General features: G+C 39.0%; 3 protein-coding genes across 4 annotated transcripts in view; all 3 read left to right on the top strand.

The window, feature by feature from the left end:
- Positions 1-14,224, top strand: part of LOC146572916 (phospholipid-transporting ATPase ABCA1-like) — a 35,281-nt gene extending 21,057 nt beyond the window's left edge. The window contains exons 13-49 of one of the 2 annotated variants that reach the window (XM_085277370.1): positions 727-935; positions 1,017-1,193; positions 1,276-1,498; positions 1,729-1,950; positions 2,126-2,330; positions 2,434-2,547; positions 2,671-2,845; positions 2,984-3,115; positions 3,209-3,348; positions 3,459-3,596; positions 3,711-3,940; positions 4,118-4,190; positions 4,336-4,538; positions 4,666-4,717; positions 4,935-5,048; positions 5,284-5,432; positions 5,643-5,767; positions 6,015-6,113; positions 6,253-6,442; positions 6,729-6,823; positions 6,936-6,968; positions 7,081-7,186; positions 7,421-7,495; positions 8,074-8,243; positions 8,341-8,518; positions 8,644-8,759; positions 8,855-8,999; positions 9,138-9,261; positions 9,370-9,499; positions 9,608-9,791; positions 9,915-10,021; positions 10,170-10,311; positions 10,528-10,662; positions 10,791-10,894; positions 11,009-11,101; positions 11,322-11,565; positions 11,657-14,224. In XM_085277370.1, coding sequence (XP_085133496.1) covers positions 727-935; positions 1,017-1,193; positions 1,276-1,498; positions 1,729-1,950; positions 2,126-2,330; positions 2,434-2,547; positions 2,671-2,845; positions 2,984-3,115; positions 3,209-3,348; positions 3,459-3,596; positions 3,711-3,940; positions 4,118-4,190; positions 4,336-4,538; positions 4,666-4,717; positions 4,935-5,048; positions 5,284-5,432; positions 5,643-5,767; positions 6,015-6,113; positions 6,253-6,442; positions 6,729-6,823; positions 6,936-6,968; positions 7,081-7,186; positions 7,421-7,495; positions 8,074-8,243; positions 8,341-8,518; positions 8,644-8,759; positions 8,855-8,999; positions 9,138-9,261; positions 9,370-9,499; positions 9,608-9,791; positions 9,915-10,021; positions 10,170-10,311; positions 10,528-10,662; positions 10,791-10,894; positions 11,009-11,101; positions 11,322-11,565; positions 11,657-11,800 — 5,295 coding nt within the window. In that variant the 3' untranslated portion in view covers positions 11,801-14,224. The remainder of the gene's footprint in view (positions 1-726; positions 936-1,016; positions 1,194-1,275; positions 1,499-1,728; positions 1,951-2,125; positions 2,331-2,433; positions 2,548-2,670; positions 2,846-2,983; positions 3,116-3,208; positions 3,349-3,458; positions 3,597-3,710; positions 3,941-4,117; positions 4,191-4,335; positions 4,539-4,665; positions 4,718-4,934; positions 5,049-5,283; positions 5,433-5,642; positions 5,768-6,014; positions 6,114-6,252; positions 6,443-6,728; positions 6,824-6,935; positions 6,969-7,080; positions 7,187-7,420; positions 7,496-8,073; positions 8,244-8,340; positions 8,519-8,643; positions 8,760-8,854; positions 9,000-9,137; positions 9,262-9,369; positions 9,500-9,607; positions 9,792-9,914; positions 10,022-10,169; positions 10,312-10,527; positions 10,663-10,790; positions 10,895-11,008; positions 11,102-11,321; positions 11,566-11,656) is intronic. The other variant, XM_085277371.1, reaches the window with a different exon arrangement.
- Positions 14,225-14,452: 228 nt separating this feature from the next.
- Positions 14,453-16,358, top strand: spink4 (serine peptidase inhibitor, Kazal type 4). The gene is made up of 4 exons (XM_085277378.1): positions 14,453-14,592; positions 15,160-15,191; positions 15,342-15,454; positions 16,207-16,358. The coding sequence occupies exons 1-4, from the start codon at positions 14,541-14,543 to the stop codon at positions 16,250-16,252; spliced, it is 243 nt and encodes an 80-aa protein (XP_085133504.1). The 5' UTR covers positions 14,453-14,540; the 3' UTR covers positions 16,253-16,358.
- A 151-nt stretch (positions 16,359-16,509) lies between these two features.
- On the top strand, positions 16,510-24,825 carry stra6l (STRA6-like). Its single transcript, XM_085277377.1, has 18 exons — positions 16,510-16,923; positions 17,345-17,417; positions 18,171-18,271; positions 18,837-18,967; positions 19,052-19,172; positions 19,396-19,441; positions 19,602-19,727; positions 20,392-20,465; positions 21,097-21,205; positions 21,334-21,487; positions 21,771-21,846; positions 21,982-22,063; positions 22,174-22,222; positions 22,479-22,596; positions 22,697-22,816; positions 23,220-23,383; positions 23,790-23,933; positions 24,050-24,825. The coding sequence occupies exons 1-18, from the start codon at positions 16,898-16,900 to the stop codon at positions 24,268-24,270; spliced, it is 1,935 nt and encodes a 644-aa protein (XP_085133503.1). The 5' UTR covers positions 16,510-16,897; the 3' UTR covers positions 24,271-24,825.
- Positions 24,826-24,907: the final 82 nt, after the last annotated feature.

The following is a 24,907-nucleotide window of genomic DNA, read 5'->3' on the forward strand; positions in this document are numbered from 1 at the left end:
CTCAATGTGAATCTGACCTGGTTTTGTCTGACCTGTTGTCTCTAGCCACTGCGGATAATGTTATTAAATGCACAAATGCAATACAAATCACTTAAAAAGCCTCACTTAGGGTCAATTACATGTTCAGCAAAATCACAAACAACTCACTGACCTACTGACTGTTTCACCCTTTAAGATCATATGATGTGTGAAGCTTCTTGCACTGTGAACTGTGTCGAGGACAACCGTACACAGTCAAAAATGACATACATATGTAGCATATGGTGTATTTTAATTGTTATCGTCCACCCACATTTCATTATGCTTTCTAGCTTTCTGTTGGCACAGTAGAGACTTGCTGTGGGAGGATCTGGTACAAGTCTGCTTCTGTCAACTAAAAAAGTCTGAAGCTAATCTGTAGGAGCTCTCAACAAATCAGCTAAACAATCCTGGTGTGGTTACAAAAGCACCTGAGTTTGTGCAATCAGGTGTAAAGTTCATTGCTGTTTTCCAGTTTAAATAAATGTAATTCTGAGAAACTGTGTGACTACTTGAGCTGAAACTTTTTTAGCATTCGTAAGAGCTGAGTAGTTTGTTTTGGAGCTGTTAAGGACTTAACACTTGAACTGGATGTCTGCAGGCTGATGGCGTCTTCAGTATGAACACTTTTCAGATAAAAGTTATTGCAAAAGTGCCTTTTTTCTAGCTAAACTGAAATTAAAACCATTCTTTATCAAAATCCTTCAGTGTGTGAACCTGGACAAGCTGGAGCCAGTGGCTAATGAGGAGCGATTGGTCAACAAGTCCATGGGTCTTCTTGATAACCAGAGGTTTTGGGCTGGAATCGTGTTTCCTGACATTGCCCACAACAACAGCACTGACCTGCCACCCAATGTCAATTACAAAATTCGTATGGACATCGATAATGTGGAGAGAACAAACAAGATTAAAGACGGGTAAGTGGCCGTGTTGACCAGACGTTTTTTATTTATTTTCCCTTTTCCTTTGACCCTCTTGATTTTCATCTTGTTTTGCAGATATTGGGACCCTGGTCCCAGGGCAGACCCCTTTGAGGACCTGCGGTATGTCTGGGGTGGGTTTTCCTACCTGCAGGATGTAATCGAACAAGGAATTATCAGAGCTGTCACCGGCACCAAGCAGAAGACAGGAATCTACATTCAGCAGATGCCCTACCCCTGCTACGTTGATGATATGTAAGTGAATGCTGTGGTTAAAAAAAGAATGTGTTTCAGTTCTACAGAGGATATGTGTGTAACATTCAATGCGCTTTTTCAGATTCCTGCGTGTGATGAGTCGGTCAATGCCTCTTTTCATGACCTTGGCATGGATGTACTCAGTAGCTATCATCATCAAGGGAGTGGTATACGAGAAAGAGGCACGTCTCAAAGAGACTATGAGAATCATGGGACTGAACAACGGCACCCTTTGGCTCAGCTGGTTCATCAGCAGTTTAATCCCCCTGCTGATCAGCGCTGGGTTGTTGGTGATGTTATTGAAGGTTGGTGCAGCCACAGGCACACACACGTATGCCCAATATGTCACCATGAAGGAATGTCAGCAAATTATAGAAAACAAGTGAACATGCTCGCACTGATCATTGCAGATGTTCATACTCAGCACAATTAAGTCACTCTTTTTCCATGATGTCTCCAAATTTAATTAAAAGGTGGAAAACAACTGACATCATTCTTTTCTCTCCCTGTCTCTTTTGTCTGACGTCCTTCTCAGATGGGTAACCTGCTGCCTTACAGTGACTCCGGCGTTGTGTTTCTCTTCCTGGGATCGTTTGGCGTAGTTACCATCATGCAGTGCTTTCTCATCAGCACGCTGTTTTCTCGTGCCAACTTGGCAGCCGCCTGCGGTGGCATTATATACTTCACTCTCTACCTGCCCTACGTGCTTTGTGTTGCCTGGCAGGACTACGTGGGCTTTGGAGCAAAAATTGTTGTGGTGTGTTGAATAGATTTAATTACACACTTATGAATACAAACATGATTCTTTTGCATTTTGTACTCTTTGTCTTAAAATATTACTTCTATGTTTGAATATAGTGATTAAAAACAAGCTTGCTGTATGCAGGCATAATTTTCTGTCCTAAAATTTGAATGCTCTTTCATTTTCACAGAGTCTCCTTTCTCCTGTGGCTTTCGGTTTTGGATGTGAGTACTTTGCCCTCTTTGAGGAGCAAGGAGTGGGAATACAGTGGTCAAACCTACTTGCCAGCCCTCTAGAGGAAGACAGCTACAACCTGACCACCTCCATCTGCCTCATGCTGTTTGACGCTGTGTTGTACGGAATAATGACCTGGTACATTGAAGCTGTGTTCCCTGGTGAGTTGTGCAAAAACTTTGCAGTTTGGGTATTTTTCCCTTTAGCGGACAAATTGCACATGAGCAATATGAATTATTTGACAAGCAATACATTCTGTTACAGGTCAGTATGGGATCCCTAGGCCCTGGTATTTTCCCTTCACTAGGACATATTGGTGTGGAGAAAAAGAGAACAAGAACATCTCCACCCCTCTGTCAAAGAAGGGTAACGCTGATGGTACATATCATAATCATTATTATCATAATTTTTAGATATACAACACATCTTCACTTTAAACTACTTAAAGTTTGGATGGCATACCAGGATAAATTATGCTGTTTTTTTGTGTCTGATTTGCAGCTGTCTGCATTGAGGAAGAGCCAAGCCACATAGAGCCAGGTGTTTACATTGAGAATCTCGTGAAGATCTACAGCCATGGAAACAAACTGGCCGTGGACGGGCTGTCCCTGAGATTCTATGAGGGACAGATCACCTCCTTCCTCGGACACAATGGAGCTGGCAAAACCACAACTATGTAAGATAGTGCACATGTTGTCTACAGTACTCCCAAGTTTTGCTGAGCTGAGAGTTTGACACTTGATAAAGGATTTAAAAGTTTGCTCAGCTGAAGTGCTGACTGTATTTTTGTGTTTCCTTCTTGTTTCTGATCAAGGTCAATCCTGACAGGGCTGTTTCCACCCACCTCTGGCACAGCCTACATTCTCGGCAAAGACATTCGTTCTGAACTCAGCACAATCCGGCAGAATCTGGGTGTATGCCCTCAACACAACGTACTTTTCAGCATGTACGTATGCGTTACTGGGGGACAGACTTTTGTGGAAACTTTCAGTCTTTTGTGCTTTGGCTGTTAAGTGAACTGTTGCTTGCTGTAATGCAGGTTGACAGTCGAGGAACACATCTGGTTCTACGCCCGCCTGAAGGGTCTTTCAGAGGAGAAGGTGAAGGCGGAAATGGAACAAATTGTGAATGATGTTGGACTGCCTCACAAACGAAAGTCTCGCACAAGCACCCTGTCCGGTCAGTTTAAATTTGATTTATTTCAGTGGGCAGGTTGTGCAAAGGGATTTTCTGTTTAACGCTTCTACAGAAAGTCTGTCTCTGACTTTTATTTCTTGATGTCTTTTTAGGTGGGATGCAGAGGAAGCTGTCAGTGGCCTTGGCTTTTGTTGGTGGTTCAAAGGTTGTGATTCTGGATGAACCCACAGCTGGTGTTGATCCCTACGCACGCAGGGGCATCTGGGATCTCTTGCTCAAATACAGACAAGGTAACTAGATCTGATATTGTCTTAGCTTGTTATTTTTGTAGTTTTACATAGAATTTGAGTCAAGAAATCCACCCCCAAGAATGAAATGACAAATTCAGTTTTTTCTATTCTTAGGCCGCACTATCATCCTGTCCACTCATCACATGGACGAGGCTGACATCCTGGGTGACCGCATTGCCATCATTTCGCACGGGAAGCTGTGTTGCGTAGGCTCCTCTCTTTTCCTGAAGACCCACTTGGGGACAGGCTACTACCTGACCCTGGTCAAGAGAGACTATGACTTGACACTACAGTCATGCAGGAATTCTGCCAGCACAGTCTCCTATAGCAAGAAAACAGAAAAGGTACAAGAAATGTAAAAAGCAATATTAAGCTTTTTCAAATGAAGAAAAAAAAACTTTCTGTATCATTAATACAGAAATATACTCTACTATAGTAAAATAGAAAATATACATGCTGATTGCTAATGAAGGACAACTGATTTAGTCTTCCCTCTTAACATTGTCTTGTCTTTTAAACAGGAGGACAATGTATCAGAAAGCAGTTCAGATGCTGGTCTTGGCAGTGAACCAGAAAGTGAAACCACTACTATTGGTAAGAATCAATAACAAAGTGGCTGTCTTTCTTATAAAATTAAGCCCACATTATCAGTTTGAGCTCCAAAAAGGAAAGCTGTAATGTAAAATGACCTCTGTCCGTTTACTAACTTCTCACTCTCTCTGCTTTTTCTTCCCCACAGATGTCTCCCTCATTTCCAATGTGATTTTCAAGCATGTCCCTGAGGCTCGCCTGGTGGAGGATCTCGGCCATGAACTCGCCTATGTCTTGCCCTACCAGGCTGCAAAAGATGGCGCCTTTGTGGAGCTCTTTCATGAGCTTGATGACCGACTGACTGACTTGGGAATCTCAAGTTATGGAATATCTGATACCACCCTAGAAGAAGTAAGATACTACATTTTCATTTGGTTGGAGTTAACTTTTTTACATATTTATATGTCATTTGCATTATTTTTTGCAGTCTGTTTTCACCTTAGCCAGTATTTTAATTTATTTCCCTCTAACTCTTCAGATTTTCTTGAAAGTGGCTGAGGACAGTGGAGTGGATTCAGTTGAGCTCTCAGGTAAATCTGGGATATTTATTCCAACATTTCCACACCTAACGTCTCCTATGCAATCTACATTATAACACCATTTGTTGGTAAACATTAGATGAAATAATTAGAAATTAAATGCTGTGTACACCGAGTCTTAAATAAGAAGCATCAGGGAACATAGAAAAGACAAAACAATGGAATTTAAATAGTTTAGCTCAGCTCACTGATTCTCATGTGGCTGCAGATGGAGTCGTGCCCACCAGAACCCGTCGTCGTCATGCGTTCGGAGATCACCAGAGCTGCCTGAAACCCTTCACTGAGGATGACTTTGATTTCAATGACTCTGAAGGTGACCCAGGTAGAAATGGATTACCCAGCATGAAGTGCAGTGATAGCAAAGATCTTTTTCGCTATCATTCATCAAATCTTTCAGCCTATGCTTGTACCTAAAGTTTCATTTTACCAGATATATAAATATAAACAAAATTACAAATTTGCAGACATTAAGTTATTACAATCCATGTGTCACAAGTTATGTTTCCATGTTGTCACACTGCAGTTTTGCTGATGGGTATCATGTTGTCTGTGTTCAGAATCCCGTGAGACCGACTGGCTTAGTGGAACAGATGGCAAAGGGTCATACCAAGTGAAAGGCTGGAGTCTGAAGAGACAGCAGTTTGTAGCACTACTGTGGAAACGATTCCTCTATGCTCGACGCTCTAGGAAGGGCTTTTTTGCCCAGGTATACTGGCATTAAACCCACATATATGGGCTCTACACACAGTGCTAGCCATTATATGAATGTTTATGCCTCGCTCAATCATGAGGCTCTTCCTAACTACTAACTTAATTGCCCCTTGGGGATAAATAAAAGTCTTTCTGATGCTGATTCTGATTCTATAAAATAATAGCTGTATTTTTCTCTTTTAACATCAGTGCTGTTATCTTTCAGATTGTGCTTCCGGCAGTGTTTGTGTGTATTGCCTTGGTCTTCAGCCTGATCGTTCCTCCATTTGGAAAGTACCCCAGCCTGGCTCTGGATCCTGGCATGTATGGAGAACAGTTTACCTTCATCAGGTAAGATAAAATCTGTCTGCAAAGAACTTTAATCCATTGTTTTGCAAAATAGCCCATTTTTCTCAGCCCATTAAAGATGTAAAACGTTACATAACGCTGCCTATCCTTTAGTGTTCTTACCAAAGCTGTAAATGCTAAGTAGAATTTTGTGACGATGTTCTTTTAACATGTATTTCTCCTACTTTTAGAGATAGTTTAAAATGGCATGTGTTATTAAAAGGAATGTGTTTTGTTTGTGCCTTTGCAGTAATGACATGCCTGAAGACCCTCATACCAACAATCTGCTTGGAGCTCTGACAGCAGAACCTGGCTTTGGAACACGCTGCATGGAAGGACAGCCAATACCGTGAGTTAACTTACATTTAGGAAAAATATTTAGATCTATATTATAGATCGTGTAAGAATCAGTCAGAATTTCAGGAAGAATGCTTAATGCATATGGACAAATTGGAGATTTTAATATGAGCGCCCTCTTTATGCTCCAGGGACATTCCCTGCACTGCAGTTCAAGATGAGTGGTCGGTCCCTCAAGTCTCTCAAAGTGTGAAGGACATGTTTGACAAAGGAAATTGGACCATGCAGAATCCGTCTCCATTGTGTGAGTGCAGCTGCGAAGGGCGCAAGAGGATGCTGCCCGAGTGTCCATCTGGAGCTGGGGGGCTTCCACCACCACAGGTTAGAGTTCTTTCCTTCTCATTGTTACCAAAGCACTTGCTCATAGGGGGTCATATGATTATATTTTCTCTGTTTTCTTTGTATTATTCTAGGGTCTTTACTTTACAACATAAATTACCTTGAGGCGACTGTTGTTGTGATTTGGCTCTGTATAAATAAATAATTGAAATTGAGATGGCAAATAAAATCTAAAACCAGTTAAAACAAAAGTCATATAATGAGTGTGAGCAACCAACTAGATGAATAATGAACACGAAATAACTGATTTGTCTGTTTTTGTATCCAGATGAAGCTCAGTGAGACAGACACTCTGCAGAATTTGACAGGCAGAAACGTTTCAGACTATCTGGTTAAGACCTACGCTCAGATCATTGGCAAGAGGTAACACTCCTCTGACATGTTATTATTATTTACCTTGATTTTTTTTTTAATGCAAATTGTTCTCATTCAAGCAACTATCAAGCACTGAGTAATTTCTTTTCCTTTCTTACAGCCTGAAGAACAAGATCTGGGTCAACGAGTTCAGGTACAGTAACAGACATGATGCATCTTTAGTTCCTTCACAAATCAATAATACTGAGTGAGTGCTTCTCCGCTGTGTCCTTTCAAAGTATTAAAATGGCTGTAATCTATTGCAGATATGGCGGATTCTCATTAGGTGCAAGGAGTTCACAATTTCTGGCCCACGCAGATGAAACTGATCGGGCAATTGCTCAGCTGAGGAGACGTTTCCATCTTGAAAGAGTAAGAGATTTTATTACATTATGTACTACATAATCCATAAACCGTTCCATAATGGCCTGCTTTGATTTTGTCGGGATAAGACTCTTACAGGGGGTCTGTCTGTGCTGTTATAATTACAGCTGTACTGATGATAAACATGGTATCTTATTACAAGTCTGAGCAGTGTCAGTTTACACATGTGCTAAAAAAAGACTTGGCTCACTTCTTCTGTCTGCTGCCTCGCCCATTCTCCAGGGAGCTGCAGCAGATCGTTTCTTTCACAGTCTTTCCAGTTTCATCCAAGGATTGGACACCAAGAATAACGTCAAGGTTAGCACACACACGCACACATGCACACACGAGACAGCAGTTATACAACAGCACGTGGCTCTGGACATTACAGTTAAGCCTCCTTGATCAATTCCTTCAACAGTGCCATTGTTAAACCTGCAGCTTGCACACAAAATGTGTAGTACTCAACCTACATGCTATTTATGTTGAGTATGTCATAGATAATGAACATTACATAGATTCCCCTCCACATTGGTGAGATTTATTGCCCTATGTTTTCTTTCTTACAGAGTATCAAGTAATGTGTATTTTTCTTGTACTTGTACTTTCACATTTTAAATGCAAATGGTGTCTGGCACTATTTGGTGTCCAAAATAACAGCAAATGCACTATAACATTAGAACCTAAGTGGGTTTTTTTAAGTGCTACTTTGACTGTGGAAAGATAATAAGTGCTCAAGAGGGGGTAAAATAAATGAATGCTGTAGACTTTCTTTACTCTTACAGACTTGTAACACTTAGCTGATCTCCAAGCTGCTGTTTTATGTCTAAGCTCCTTTTATTTAGTCTCTAATGTTACATCAAGTGAAACTCTCACAATTGCCTCTCTTAATGCAGATTTGGTTTAACAACAAAGGCTGGCACAGCATTGGTTCCTTCCTCAATGTGATGAACAACGCCATTCTACGGGTCAGTCTGCCAGGTGGAAAAGACCCCACAAAGTTTGGCATCACTGCCTACAATCATCCACTCAACCTCACCAAGGAGCAGCTCTCACAAGTCGCGTTGTGAGTATTACAGTGACTACAGTGCTGAATTCAAAGGTTTAACTATCTCTTTGGCCTCTCCTTACTCCCGTTGTGTCTTTTGTTATTTCTTTTCCAGGATGACAACATCGGTGGACGTGCTCGTGTCCATTTGCGTCATCTTCGCCATGTCCTTTGTGCCCGCCAGTTTTGTGGTCTTTCTCATCCAAGAGAGAGTGAACAAGGCTAAACACATGCACTTCATTAGTGGAGTACAACCCTTCCTCTACTGGCTGGCCAACTTTGTCTGGGATATGGTAAGTCATTTTAGTTTTTCGAAACTTAAGGTTCATTTGGCTCAAGACTTGAAAAAGACTTGAAAACCACAGTCGTGATACAACATCTAGCTTATTGAAAGTACATTTTTTTATCCCATTTGCAGTGTAACTACATCGTTCCCGCCACACTGGTGATCATCATCTTTGTGTGTTTCCAACAAGACGCCTACGTCTCCTCCACCAATCTGCCTGTGCTGGCTCTGCTGCTGCTACTATATGGGTAAATTAGGCACAAACACAATTTCTTTGTCTCTTTCCGTTTTTGTTTATCTTTAACCTGTTTTCATATAAAATTCTGTTTGTGTCTTTTTTCAGATGGTCAATCACCCCTCTGATGTACCCAGCTTCATTTTTCTTTAAAATACCCAGCACAGCCTACGTGGTTCTTACTAGCGTCAACATACTGATAGGAATCAACGGCAGCGTGTCCACATTTGTTCTCGAGCTGTTTGGAAGCAATGTAAGCAGTTATTAGTAGCAGGAGACTTGTAAATTTGTAAGGAATTACTCAAAAATATCTAGAGTTGCAGGTTTTTGAATGACTGACATTGAATTTTCAACCTTTCTTGGCTAAATGCTGCCTTCATTCCTCCTTCAGGAAATCGGTGGCATTAATGATATCCTGAAGAATGTGTTCCTCATCTTCCCTCACTTCTGCTTGGGAAGAGGACTTATTGACATGGTGAAGAATCAAGCAATGGCTGATGCTCTGGAGAGATTCGGTAAACACAGCAGGCAGTTGTTAACTACAGCAATAAATGTGTTCTTATTAGTTTTTGACAAGGTACGAAAAATAAGTGTTTGTTCCTAAAATGTATGTCCTGTTGTAGGTGAAAACCGGTTCCGCTCTCCTCTGGCCTGGGACATGGTTGGAAAGAACTTGTTTGCAATGGCCATTGAGGGTGTTGTCTTCTTCTGTATAACCGTCCTCATTCAGTATCACTTCTGCTTCAAGGCCAGGTGGGGGAAACTTATTACATACATGTGATTATTCTGTTTTAAATGCATTAAACTTTGTTCTCCATATCACAACACTCAGACTTAACTCCTTTCCTCCGTAACTTTCAGGTCATCCACTAGTCATCTGAAGCCCATCGGAGAGGAAGACGAGGATGTGGCAAGAGAGCGACAGCGGATCCTCAGCGGTGGAGGACAGTCAGACATCCTGGAGCTCAGACAGCTCACCAAGATTTACAAGCGTAAACAGAAGCCAGCAGTGGACCGGCTGTGTGTTGGCATCCCTCCTGGAGAGGTATTGCTGTCTTTTAGCTTTTATACATATGAGGATGAGTAATTTCTTTTTCAGTTAAGGATTAGCAAATGGCATTTTGAATGTGAAATATTAAGTAGAATATATTCTTCCTCTTTCCTGCAGTGTTTTGGTTTGCTGGGGGTGAATGGAGCAGGAAAAACCAGCACCTTCAAAATGCTGACAGGAGATTCTGTGGTAACAAGTGGCGAGGCCTACCTGGCTGGCAAGAGGTGAGAGACAAGAAAAGACGTCATATCATACGACACTATGTAGATTACAACACTACTTAATTCATGAAAAGGTGTTACATTTCAGGTTTCTTTTTCTTTCTTCATATCACTTAAAAAAACCACTTTAATCTATTTTCTCTTACTGCAGTGTAACCACAGAGATAGATGAAGTCCATCAGAACATGGGCTACTGTCCTCAGTTTGATGCTATCAATGACCTACTGACTGGCAGAGAGCATCTCGAGTTTTATGCTATCCTGAGAGGAGTGCCCGAGAAGGAAGTCTGTGAGGTCAGCAACAAGCATACACACGTGATACATATTTGCCTTTTACACGTAAACTACACCTATAATTCTACTTGTGCAGTGTTGTTGTTTGTTTGGGTTTTTTTCCTATTTTATATTTCAACTAGACACTTTACCTGATAATGATAACACTTTCAGCCATGATATGATGTTTCAGCCAGAAGTCAGTTTAACACACGCAAAACTCTAACCCTCCACTAGGTGGCAGACTGGGGCATCCGTAAACTGGGTTTGATGAAGTATGTGGACAAGGCAGCTGGCAGCTACAGTGGAGGAAATATGAGGAAACTGTCTACTGCTATTGCTCTAATAGGAGGACCACCTGTTGTGTTTCTGGTCAGTGAAACTAATAATAACAATAATAATAAAGCATTGCTGAATGTTAAAGCTCCTAAAGTCAGTGAACTGTCTCGTAAATATGATTGTGTAGCAGCAGCTGAGTACCTGCTCTTACATGTTCGCAGGATGAACCAACTACAGGCATGGACCCCAAGGCACGTCGTGCTCTCTGGAACGCCATCCTGAGCATCATCAAAGAGGGGCGATCTGTAGTCCTGACCTCTCACAGGTTCGACAGGCCCTTCCGGTCCATGTGTTTGTTTACCTGGACATTCTTTCTTTTTTTTTTCTTTTTTTTCTAATTCCCCCCTTATGAATATCTTTCTTATGTGTCTTGTAATAGTATGGAGGAGTGTGAAGCTCTTTGCACCAGGATGGCCATCATGGTCAACGGCAGGTTCCGCTGTCTGGGCAGCGTGCAGCATCTCAAAAACAGGTCAGACCACAAAAAATCACCTCTCACAACATTGTAGCTCACAAAAAGTCGTTTTACACTTTTAGTAAGATTAATGGTATTATTTTATGTTTATGACTATATATGGCAGCAATCCTGATTCTGTATTTCTGTCAGCTGATTCATATGAAGGAAAGACTGGTCTTCAGCCCCATAGCAGGGGAAAAAAACTGAATGTATATATATTTAATATACTTGTTAGATTTGGAGATGGCTACACAATCATCCTACGGGTGGCAGGACCAGACCCAGACCTTAGGCCAGTAATGGACTTCATAGAAAGGGAGCTACCAGGGAGCACGTTGAAGGAGAAGCACCGCAACATGCTCCAGTACCAGCTTCCCTCATCCCTCACCTCTCTCGCCCGAATCTTCTCCCTGCTCTCAAAGAACAAAGAGGCTCTCAGCATAGAGGACTACTCTGTTTCTCAGACCACTTTAGACCAAGTAAGCAAACTTACAAACAATCATTATGAACATCCAACTTCAATTTAAGCATGCTCATTTGTTTTTCCTCTTCTTCGCCCTCCTTTTCCAGGTGTTCGTAAATTTTGCCAAGGACCAAAGTGACGAGGACCACTTGAAAGATGTCCATCTGAGCAAGCGGGACGCTGTTGTAGTGGACATTTCCCAGCTGAACTCTTTTCTCACAGACAACAAGACCAGGGAGAGCTGTGTCTGATTCCACAACATACCATCTGTGGGAGTTGCAATGCTTCGCCCACCCTCCCCACGACCGAGAAAAGATGGACCACTAAACTCTGGGGAGACAGACTGCGTTCATTTTTTTTTTCTACTTTTTAGTCTTTTTCAATTGTCATCATTTCTCAGTGGACCTGCATTTCAATGCACAGCCTCTTGAAAAGGCAGAGACTGCAGGTATTGTGACAGACACTGAAACAATGAAAGCTCAATGCAAATCAATGCAAGAAATATATATATAATTATGTTTAAGATGACGAGATATTTCTGTGAGGGTAGGAGACAGGTGCTTCTCCTTCACTAGATTGACAGAAAGAAAGGAAAGACTCAGAACACTTGAACTGACAGCAGAATTTTAATGCTGTATTAGACTGGAAAGCATGTGTAGCCTAGCTACCCACTCAATGGGCAAGACCCAGGGGACGGCAGAAGATCTCTCAGTTTTAAACCCCTTTCCTAAAGTAGTTAGCTGTGGTCAGTGAGGGTGTTAATATATTTGCCTGTATGGAGAAATCAGGATGATATAAAAAAAACAAATTTGGATCAGTCACTGCCAGCTGTTAAATCTGTTCAACCTTTTTAACCTGGTTAAAAACAGACTGACTGCTTTTTTATTCAGGGTCAAACCTTTCTAGATTTCTTTTCATTACCAAGCGCAGTTTGGGGGATTTTTTTCTATATCAAATGATGGTTAAAAAAAAAGCTTTTACAATCCACTTTTAGTCACAAATGTGCAATCATCAGCATAGTAATTTTTACTAATTACATTTTTAAAGGTAATTTAATTCCTCCAGGCAAACATAACCTTGACAGAGTTACTTTTCTTCAAATAACAATTAAGAACTGCTAACCAAGTTGTTTTGTTTTTATTTGTCGTACTTGGTGTCCTTGACATTGTCCAGCATAGTGCCTAAACTGGCGGAGACAGAAATTTGAGCACTCCATTAAAACAACAATGTATGTAGGCTGCCAAGGAATGTATAAGACAGATACCAACATGCATCAAAGCACAAAAAAAGCCCAATTTCTTTGTGTGTATAGAGAAACTTGACTGTTTTGTTTTAAAGTGTGTCCTTCATCGTGAAAAAACAACAACAACAACAAAAAAAATCTTGTGGTTCTTTGTTATATGCACAAGATGTACAGTCTGCTATGCTGGCTTGTTGTTACTCACTCTGTCCTGTTCGGACAAAGGAGGGCTAAGGATTACTGAAGAATTTTTGAAAGTCAAATGGAAATATATAGTGCATGCTTTCCAATGGGCCACACACCTGGACTGTCTGGCCTTTTTTCTGTGTACCAAAGCATGCCGCCAGATCTGAGTGTGACCAGGATGTGCTTTTATAAACATCAGTGCGAGGGTACCACGGAAGCTTTTCAGACCTGAGCCAGTGCCGATGTGGATATTATGTACAGTAGCAATTTTGTGACGTCAAGTCGAAAAAAAAGATGTTACCAGTGGAGTGAACAAACAGTATCTGTGCCAAATGAAGATGAATATGTATCCTTAACCAACCAGCATAATCTGGAGGAGGCAAATGTTTTTTAAAGTTTGTGTTGTGCTTTTATCCATCAGCTCAGTCAAAATCCTCCTATTCTCATTGTCAACAGCGTGAAACAAACTTGTGCTCTCATTCAGTCTTATTTAGACTGCAAGTTCTTTCTATCCTCTGGTCATGTTGCCAAATTCTACTCTGTCCACGTCCATAAACTGCCACACTGAAGGTATCTGTGCTGTCAGTAGCTCTGATATAGGACAAGCTGTTGAGATATTTTGTTTATAAGAGCTAGTCAGTAAGCCAGGCTAAAATCGAGGACCATGTCAATTAATACTTATGCTTGTAATGCTTTATAGTTCAGAAGTCCAATCCAGGCTTTAAGGTGATAACAGGTGCTCTGTTTCACGCGGAATCTCGGAAGGGGGTTCCAATATCTCGGGGATAACTGCTCTGGGGCTGACTCTGTTACCAACACAAAGGGTCTGATCCCCATCCCACCAAACCCCTGTTTTAAATTTGAGCACTTTATAGGTTTAGTATAGTCTTTTATTTCAACTATTTTAAAGTGGAAATCATGGCAAAAGAGACATGTAAAAACAAATCTCTGCACTGGAATACAGACAAAACAAAGTTAATCCACTGCATAAAACGATTTGTTTGAAACTTGAAATAGAGAACAAAGGCTTACATGTGATCGTGAGAAATGAGTGAAATAGTCAAAAGCAGAGATAGTAGCAAGTTAACGAGAGAGCGAGACAGTACTAAGGTAGGGATTTTTCTCTTCTCATGCTCAATATTATTATTTGTTTACATTTTTAAGTATTATGGCCGTTTGTGGTTGTTACCCATTATGTATAGTTATTCTTTACAGTAATAAATTCATACATTTTCAAAAAAAAAAAAAAGGTTCACGATGTGATTACTTTGACTTTGCTTTCACAGTACCTGTGTGCTAGATTAAAAAAAGAAAAAAAGGGTGGGCTTGTCACATGGAAGTTTGTAGCTACTGGATGAACAAAAGATCAGTTTATGTTTGGGTGTGTGGGTTAATGTGTGCTGGTGACTAAGTTTCTAGAGATTTCATGCGTCTGTGTGTCCATTTTCATCTGCTGTGTTCCCACACACGTATACACACCCACCACACACACATTTTATTTGCCTTTAAAAAGAGAAGCATACTCACGGGTTCCTGTCACTCCGAGTTATTCACCCACCAACATCATGACTGGGAGAGTTGTTTTTCTGGGACTTCTGCTCATCTGTATGACTGCAGGTAACAAAGAAAAGCCCTCTATTCTAAACAAACAATCATTCTTCTGTATGTGGGGTACTTTTAAGTGAAATTATATTTGTGTTAGATCGGGGTTAGTTAGTTTGGGGAGCAGCTGCAGTTGTAGAAGCACACTGACATAATGAAGTTTTATTGTTTTACAACACTGAGTTGAAGGGTTTATGCTTCAACACTGATCACCAAAAACAACAGTCAAATGTCACAGACAAACTATCTCTGTAAAGTATAGTTAAGTTGACTTCATTATAAATAGGAAATACAGAATACTTGGTTACATATGCATACGCATTTTGCAATATGGGGCTGTTATGTCAGGTGTGTCAGTTTTACTTTAGTTATTAAATTCTATGCACTCATACACTTAGTGAACATTTTACATATTAACAATACAGCAGTAGTAGTTTCTCATTCTAGTGCACAGTTTGAATCAGTGTAGTTACTTCTTTGAAGGCCAAATTCTTTTTTTTGGCCTTTCTTTATTTCTTGACTATTATATGAACTATTTTTAATATATATATATTTTTAAAGTTTTCTTTGGGTTTTTTTAAGGTGCAGAAGAGAGGTCTGGACTCATGAGAAAGGTGACATATTTTTAAATAGAAACTTTATATTTGAGTACTTTCGGGGATTGGATTTGTTTTAACTGAAGCTACAGCTTTGTTGCTGAAATGTTGTTAGTATTATTGTATCTATTATAGAATATAAATGACAAATGTTTACCTTTCTGCCAGCCTACTTGTCCTGACACGGCAGAGATTGTGGCGTGTCCTTTGAACCTCTCTCCTGTATGTGGCAGCGATGGAAACACTTATGCAAATGAGTGTCAGCTGTGTGCCCAGAGACAGTGAGTACACACAGCTGCTCTACACTCCCAGTATTCACACATTACTTCAACATCACCCAAGCCTGCATTAAGGAGGATATAATACTTGCACATCCATCTGTTTGTAAAAAATAAATTAAAAAAATAAATTAGACAAATAATTGCTTCATGATTCAAATAATGAAGCTTTCCAGGTCATTCTTGATTCATTTTTACGAGTAATAAGCATGTAGATGTTAGTGATTTTTTAGGAAAGTAATAGTTATATCATGGGAAATGATAAAGTTCTACATTTGAACAGGTAATTTAGCAGCAATGCTCTTATTCAATATTGCCAAAAATACTGACAAAACTATAGAAGATAGGATTAAGATAAGATAAAATCCTTACATAGGAAATATTGTGAGTCTGAGTAAAATAAATAAAGTCAATGCTGCGGTAATGTGAGGGTTTTTTTTAATTATCAGATAATGATTAAAGTAAAACATTATCTTATATAGGCTTGAATCTTCCTCAAATGACAGACAGATTTAGCTACAGGAAAGTAATGCTATTTTAGGATGATGTATTTCTTTTAAAAAAAGATCTCCTCTCTGTTTCTCCCTCTTTCTGTTTGTTCATGACCCGGTAACTCCTGACACATTTTATCTCTGTTCACAGATGAAATGTGACCTGTAGTTAACATGACCTCATTTTCACTCTTTATCATATGTTAAACTAAAAGTCATTTGACAGAAATCATCCCAGTCATGTCGTTATTATTTTCTTATCAGATCAACGAAGGTGGACATTATGATTGTCAAAGAGCAGAGCTGCTGACCTCCACACCTGGTGAAGTCACTGTCAAGGGCCCAATCAGAATCAAGTGAAATGATTCCAACTGTTTTAAATACTTACCGCAATCAATAAATATCATTCAACGGTGTGCTTGGGGTATTTTCTTTTGTTATCCACCAAATTCACATTTCACCAAAGCAGACAATAATAAGGAGAGTGAAACAGACGAAAGATTGAACAAATGTTTCAGTGAAGACAATGCTGAATAGAAGAAAGAAAGAAGAGATTTGTTATTTAGAGACAGGAATCAGTGTAACATTCCTTTGTAAAGTGAAGACACAAGGTGAATGAACACTTGGTTATCTAACTGGGTGAGCTAACTGTTTACACTCCTTTCACTGAGTAACACAGTGGTCGATAGTGTATGTGTGTGGCAGAAAGAGTGACAGAAAGAGGAAGGACTGGACAGACAAAGAGCGAGACCAAACGAAAAAAGAAAAAACACAGAGGACAGTAAAACAGCAGAGTTATAAAAGTGTTGAGTCCTGAGGCCAAAGGTCAACTTCATATTAGTCACATGACTAAAACCAGGAAAAGGAGAAGTGGGATCACTCCACAGCCTGCTTTATCTTTACAGCACAGCAGAAACAAAGTTTTCTGGACAGTAATGAACCAACTTATCGAAAGATGATTAGAAACTTGCTGGAACATGAGTGAGTACAAACTTTAAACACTAAATGTTAAATGTGTTACATTACAGATCTTTACTTTGTTGTAATCAGCTGTATATTGTTGTCGCCGTTCGAGTTTACAAACTGATTCTAGGAGTTTGAAACAAAGACACAGGGACAGAACTTGAACTGACTTTATCAGTGCACTATGAACCCTTTTTATTAAATGCTCTTTTATCTCTATCTGATTTAGTAAGTAAAGCTTTGGAAAGGTTTTGTAAGGCTTATTCCACTCAGATCAGCACTTTAGTTTAAATAGGCTCTGTCCTGTTGGTGTCTTTTTAGTCTATCAAATTAATTTGTACTCAGCAGAACAAAAGGGAACAAACTAGGTGTTCCTTAATTTGTCATGTGTTACAGTGCATTATGTTACATTGTGTTCATAGTATCGTTGTGTCTCCAGGGTCTCCCCGGATGAGGATTGTCACCAAAGAGTGTCTGTGGAGCTAATCTTGCATCTTTCACTCATACCAGCAGTAAGCTATTCATTCATTAAAACTGGATCTTAGACATGGTCAACTACAACACTGCCTATAATAAGACCATATTAATAATGCAGAGTTTCAGAAACTCCCTTAATAATTGAAATTTGTTTTGTATTTGAACAACTCAAGTATGTAGTGTCCCAACTTAATTTCAGCCAGGCCTATTTTATTCAAAAGATGTCTATTATCCATGGTGGGGTGTTTTTTTTATTATTAACTTTTTTTGTAGAGAATTGAAAAATATTTGTAATGCAAGTAATGTGTTAAATTACGTTATCAAAAAAAAAATTATATTTACTATACCACCCAACAGTGGCCAGAAATACAAGCCAGAAACTGTCACCTAACTCAAGAAATGAATAAGTGTTGTGTGTGCTCACAACAGAAAACTTAGCACTCTAACTTTGAATGGTAACTTTAGTCACTTTTACTGAAGACAACATTGAAAAAAAATAAAAGAAAGTCTGGGGTGACTCTAAACTTTTGCATAGTATTGTGTAACCAAGGATTACGAGTAGCACTAGCGCAGTGCTACTGGGAATGCAGGGTAACAGCATAGCAACATACAAAAAAACTGCTGCCACAATAAGTGAGCAGCACTGACTGGTGCAGCAATATATAAGGATCAAATAAAGCCTTTATAAGAGACCCATATGCTCACCCTATTTCCTTGTTCACACAGTTGATGCGAACATGACATTATTATTTATTATAGTATTTATGATGTGATATCTTTTCATCCAGGTGTTGATTGCAGGGGTGCTGTCATTCCTTCAGAAACGAGCCCAGAGGCTGGCCATTGACGACAGACTGCCATTCCTAGATCGACGTTTTGCTATAGTTGTGTAAGTCAACGGGAGTAGTAACAACAGATGGGTCCTCAAGTCAGTGTCTTATCTTTTATTATACAATAGAACGAGACGTAAATATCAGTCATAAGTTTGTAGTTTTAAACGAATGTATTGGTGTAAAAATTAATTAAGTATGCAATCATCTAGGTAAGGAATTCTCAGAAAGTTGATTTTGTTCTTCGTTTTCAGTGGGAGAAAGTTTTCGTCACTCTTCCTCTCATGACTGAAACCAGCACCACTGATGAACAATGGGAACAATTACTCGTCAGCCCGTTGTTTGTCAGTAGTGCTAGTTTCAGTCATTATGCAAAACCACTGTTTATAACGTTGGGGAAACCTGCATTCAGCTGAGACCGAAGAAGTCACTTGGATGGGTGACGAAACCGTTGTCCTACTGAAAACGCTACGTCCAGATGACCAGAATCAACTTTTTGGGATATCCCCTACTAAGTTTCACTGACATCCTTTAAGAATCATTTACTTGTGTCTGTATGACTACAGCATCACTATGGCTTTTTCTGTACTTATGGTTGTTTTTCTATTAATCATTGTGCCTCAGCCCTTTGGATACTGTAGGCAGCCTCAGTAATCGTTGGTCTTATGGCTTTGCCTTTGGGGCCGTATCAAGCAGCGTCTTGCTCCTGTTCTCTGAAAACTATGTCCTGTTCACTGTTCCATCCTGGGCCAGAGGTACATTGTTATCCTCTTACTTTTTTACTGTAGAGTTTCCAAGAATTGTGTTGACAGATACACTGTTCTGACTGTTATCCTCAGCTTTTCTGTACCTGATTGGAGCTTTAGAAGTGGGCTTGGTTTATTTCCCTTTCTTTGCCTGTCTGTCCACACCATTCAGAATGACAGGGGCAGTGCTGGGAATACTCTACTCTCTATTTTGGTAAATATTCAGACATAGTCTATGTATGCATGTTTTACAACATCATTTAAAGCTTCTCATAAACTAAAACAAAAATAAACTAATGGTTAATTTAAAAAAGGAACTAAAAACACAAAATATAATAAAAAAAGTTGGAGATTAAATAGATAGATTAACTGGTTGATGTGTGGGTGATTTAATTTTATTAACAACCGTATTACACATTTGTGTTTTTATGTTGTAGGATAGGAATTACAGCCTGGGAAACAGTCACTTGTCCCAGTGGTAAGGTAGGAAACCCAGCAATGTACCGTCCATCAAGCTTTCACAATATTCGACCCATGTTAATTAAAGGCATTCAAACTCTGCTGAACATTTAGCTATGAAGTTGCCTAGTGCATTAAGCTTTGAAGAACACATTTATGATTGTCTGTGTTTATGGTTTTAAAGATACTGGGTAAATACCAAAAGGTGATTTCCCAGTGGCCCCGTATGCTCTCCCTCATCTTCCTCTTCGGGCGATTTATTTACATCCTGGTCAAAGCTATTCGAATACGCCTGCACATGGAACAAGAGGTCAGAAATACCAATACATGGATTGTGATGATTCCTACTAAATACGTGTACAACATAACGTCATTACTGCCATCAAGAATATTATGTTGTTGGTAGCAAATGTGTGTGCATGTGCCCCATTCTGCCTGTAAACACAATAGCTCACATATTTTTTAAATTCTGATAAAACTTTGTAAGGGTGTAGAGTGGGGATGTGTTAACATTACATTAAAATTTGACTTACATTCACCAAGGTCTTCAAGTTGAACTTAATGATTTATTGGTTAAAAATGGACAAAAAGTCTCATTACCTCATCACACAAACTATTATTCTTACCAGTGTAGTTTGTATTTTCAACACACATACACATTTTACTAAAAATAATTACAATAAAAATTATGTCAGGTATTCTCTATTGAAATGGGCTTCAGCAGAGCAAACAACAATAGCCTGCAGTACAAACTTCCATACATTTTAAAAAAAGAACAAAGAAAACAAAATTCATACATTAAAAATACAAAGATAATAAAATGAATACTACCCAGATAGTAGCTGCCTTGGTTGAAGTCGATGTCAGTTGCTATCTTAATAACGTTTTTTTTTTTCATAATAGATTAGAAAGTTACAATTTTTTATGAATATAGTGAATTTTGTCCGAGTATGAATGTCTGAATCTGTTGCCAGGACTCTGCAGAGCTAACTGAGCGACACCAGGTTCAGCATGTTAAGAGACTGCTGCAAAAGACACCCGGACATAGGTAAATACACCCACTCGTGTACACGAATGAAATTGGTTTAAGGCTGCCGGCAACCAGCGCCATCTTACCCTTCCTCCCGTACAGACATTACACAGACATCACATGGGGAAGACAGGTCAGAGAGGTAGAACAATGGAGGAGAAAAAGGAACTCCACCCATACTGATACTGAGCCGCTAAAGTGAGATCAGTTTGAGAACAAAATAGAGAACAGAATAGACATCCCCCCTCATTGCATAGACAGCATGCATCTGTTATCATGGTTCCGAATAGGTAGATGTTGTTCAATCTCCTCCATCAAGAGTGTCACCAGTATTTGTATTTTTACAAATCTTCAGGGTATCCTAGTTTCATTCTAATATAAAATGTGACTCAACATTGGATGTTAAGTTTTAATGACTGCATTTTATAGAAACCGAGTTTCAGACTGATTTAAAGTCCAGTATGCTGTGTTCAAGCCATTTCAAAAGGTTTTAGTATCAAAAATGTGAGAGTTAACAATCCAGCTAATTGAAAATCACACGTGTCACAGTTCTGTAGAGAATTTTCAGTGCTGTTAAAAAAATGCTGCAGCTGCTATTGAACCTAAGAACAGGACAAATTGAAACTTTTCATCCATGTTTGTGTTGCAGTATGCCACTTACCTGGTTCCAAAGGAGGGTTTATGAGTGGGACCCCCACTTCAAGTATCCCAGCAGAATCATTGGCACTGTTGTAATATCCCTAATAGGCCTATATACGGTACGGAAAAATATATTTTATGATTTTCTTGAATTGTCTAATTGATTCCCTTTGTTTGGTGTTATTTCAATGATTTATACTTCTTCTGCGGGGACTCCTATATTCATTTATCTTTTCCATTCCTTTAGATGACACTAGCAGACTACAGTGTCAGTAGTTCTACTTTTGACAAAATTGAAACTTGGAAAAATACACTGAAAGATGTGGTTACTGCATGTAACGAGACAGAATCCCTGGGATACATGGTACCACAGCTGGAAGAATTTATCGTTGTGGCCAGGAGTAAGTAGTCCCTTCAGACTTTTAAAGGGGGAGCATTTATGAACCCTGTGATTAATATCACATATTATGTGTAAAGTGGATATCAGACACATTTTATTTCCTGCTGTTTTGAGAGTTAATATTGCCAGTAGGAATTACCAAATAAACCTCTATTAGAAAATTGAATAATATTTTTGTTAAATATTAGGAACACAATGGTCATCGCCATTTATAAGAATACAAAGTAATATACAGTAATATAAAGTTATGTATGTTTGAATTTATGTTTGTTTGTTTATTTAAGAATCCTGGCTAGCCACCACCATCTTTGCCAGTCTTAACTCTGTTGCCTACACCTTCCATGTTTTGGCATGTTACAGGTAAGAAATTTAAGAAACAGGTATAATGACTGTTAGCTATATTTAGTTTACAGCAAGACTACCATTTCTACTACCAGCAAGCAGACAAACAGATCTGAATTTGTCTGTAATTTAATGAGCTTACTGTTGCTTTAGGAAACACTTAAGGAGGCTCTGGAAAGGACAGAAAGTATTTCTTCCTGAGAAGTTTCATAAGCCTAGATCTGCTACGAGTGTGGTAAGCAAAACACTTGGATGCAAACACGCATACTGTAGAGCTGAAGTGATTTTAAATTATTGCATTCTTAACAAAGTACACAAAAATGTTTGTGCCATGAATTTTACCAGGCTTCCATTGCAAGATACTCGGGCTGGCAAATCGCTTTCACACTGTGGGGTAAGCTTTTCTTACCGTAAACTTTCAAAACAAGGACAACTGGCCTGATCTAAATAGGACATCCTGTATTAGGACTTGAGAACCAAATCTTAAGAATCATTTTCATACAGTAGCTTTCATCAAAATGCAAATCTATGTAGATGTAATCTATGCCAATAGATGAAATTAATCACAGAAAAGCTGTCTGACTTATTATACAGGCAGCTATTATAAGGAAAATATTTTTACAGTTGTTAATTATTTCTGCTTTTTTTAGGCTACCTGATTGTCCATTTTGTCCACTTCCTGTTTGCTTTGCTGATTGCTTACGTGGTGGTTCTTCCTATACTGAATGGGAAAGTGCTTAGCATGCTCTCCACACTGGGAACTATATTGTAAGGCTGTTTTTCTTTCTATAAGTGTGTTGCTATGATTACATATATAAATTAATGTGCACTCTGGCTGACCTTTAATGTTTTTCTGTGTCTCTTTTAGTCTGACCATCTGCATTGTAATTAGCCTGGTGATTCTTCAAATAATTTTGGTTCAGATCTTCTTCCTTCAGAACAAAATAGATGCCACAGACAAAGAGAAACCTCTAGCCCTCAACAACAGGTAGGTGTATCTCATATAAAGTGTGTTCTTGAGTCACACCAACACTCAGATCTTTCATTTGCCAGCAATTCATCGTGGTAGAAAAATGCCAAAAGGCATTTTAAAAATCCCAAAATCTCTCGTAAATCTCACATACTCAGTAAGTGGCTCATTAGATAGCAGATACAAAATATTTAAAGTAGTATGAAAGCATTATTGGCACTTTTTCAAGGAGATTTGCATATTCACAAGCAACCAGATGACCACCAGAGTCATAAAGAATTATAGTTAATATTTAATAGTTAATAGATATATATTGATTTCCAATGCTAACATCACTTAACAATTTTTTTCAAATATTAATAAGACAAAAGAATTTAACTCAAAGCACATTAACTTGAAATCACAATTTCCCCCTTTTTAGGAAGGCATTTCACTGCTTCAACTACTTCTTCTTTTTCTACAACGTGGTTATGGGGATGACCACCTGCATACTGAGGCTTCTTTTAAGCATTGTGGTGGGAACATGGTTGGTGTCTCGCATAGACCGAACTATTATGCAGCGGGGGTATGAGAACATGGATGCTGGTAAGCTTAGATTCAACTAAAAACATATAGTTAAGAAAAAAAGATCACAGCCAAACCTAAACTCTTTGGTATTTTAATATACTGCAGTAATAATGAAAAATAATTTTATCATTCATATTATTTGATGTCCAGAAGACCACATTCAGATGCATCCACGAGATGGCAGCATTTCAATGAGAATTACAAGTTACTTTGTCTCAAGGCAAATATTGGTATCAGTCAAATATTGATTAAAGCTAGTAAAAAAAAACAACAAAAAAAGATGTTATTTCACAAATAACATGTAAAAGACATGTAAAATGACAGCTTTGTGCTCATTTGTTCTTATGTTACTGCAATACCCTGTCTGATGGTGTGTGAATTTGTATCTCTGAATATTGATAATTGTATTTCCCCTTTTATCCAGGCTACACTACATGGATTGGGATGATCTTTGCTGACCATTATCACAACAACCCAGTCATGGTATCTTTCTGTCAGATGCTGGTGTCAAGTACGCTGCAGAGACACAATTCATCTGCTTACTCCACATTCGACAATAATGTGTCAGGTCAGTGGTGTGTCTGTGTGTCTCTTCCATTTATAGACACCTTTATACTGCTTTGACCTTTCTGTCATCTGATCTTTCTCAAACTTCTGTTTTATTATCACTTTCTGTTTGTTCAGAACCCCCTGTGAACAGTCGGGCCAGGAGGCGTTGGGCTTTGCTTTACACATTACTAAGGAACCCTCCCCTGATCATGCTAAGAAAGCACCACCTCTCGTCATCATCTCCCCCAGCAGACACAGTGCTGCAGGCTTGGATTTTGGCATCTCAAACACAGAGGCAACAGGCATTGTCAGAGCTGCCACCAGAGATCAAATTGCCACCAGAAGAAGACTGTTAATAACACATTTGATTCCGGTTCTTTAAAAAAATATAAGCTGGAATCCAATGAATGACGAAGACCTTTAATGGAAACTTGTTATAAAGCAGAAGGAAGTTTTTCAGCACTGCCATAATCTCACTACCTGTTATGTCACCAGCTGAGAGTGCCATAAATAAGTTTAGAACAACTTCACTAATTTGCTAGTTAGTGAATGTACTTCTTTTTAATGGAGTTCTGTGGCCTAGAGTCTGTGGGTTTTATGCGTGTATTGTTTTTTACAAATACATAGTTTTTACTCAGACTTGGCATAAGAATTCAAACATGAGTTCATGCCATCTCTTTCCCTGACTCAGAATGAAAGCATCTGCTGTGAAGGCAAATTAAAAAAAAATATAAATGTATAAATGCAGGGATAAACAAACCTTTGTATATTGTCACAACCTCTATAACATCTCGAGTTGGAGCTGGCCATACAGTTACTTGACCTACACCACACAGTTATTGTGCTTGTTATTTTTATTTTGTCTTGGCAGCATAAAATCTAACTGCTAATAAACACTACTTTTCCTTAAATGTCTGGTTGTGTTTAATAGTGAGCATTCATACAATTTTTTATAGTAGTACATATATAGAAAGGCCAGTGTAGGTTGTAGGT

The sequence above is a fragment of the Mchenga conophoros genome, linkage group LG6 (assembly GCF_057382185.1).
Source record: "Mchenga conophoros isolate Kocher_MC1m ecotype Shallow Benthic linkage group LG6, M_conophoros_male_GT1.1, whole genome shotgun sequence".
Taxonomy (NCBI): Eukaryota; Metazoa; Chordata; class Actinopteri; order Cichliformes; family Cichlidae; genus Mchenga; species Mchenga conophoros.

Coding starts and splice junctions, on each gene's coding strand:
- spink4 (XM_085277378.1), top strand. CDS start 14,541: ATGACTGGGAGAGTTGTTTTTCTGGGACTTCTGCTCATCTGTATGACT. Junction 15,192..15,341: donor GGTCTGGACTCATGAGAAAG/GTGACATATTTT, acceptor CCTTTCTGCCAG/CCTACTTGTCCTGACACGGC. Junction 15,455..16,206: donor CAGCTGTGTGCCCAGAGACA/GTGAGTACACAC, acceptor TTTTCTTATCAG/ATCAACGAAGGTGGACATTA.
- stra6l (XM_085277377.1), top strand. CDS start 16,898: ATGATTAGAAACTTGCTGGAACATGA. Junction 22,223..22,478: donor AATCGCTTTCACACTGTGGG/GTAAGCTTTTCT, acceptor TGCTTTTTTTAG/GCTACCTGATTGTCCATTTT. Junction 22,817..23,219: donor CCTCTAGCCCTCAACAACAG/GTAGGTGTATCT, acceptor CCCCCTTTTTAG/GAAGGCATTTCACTGCTTCA.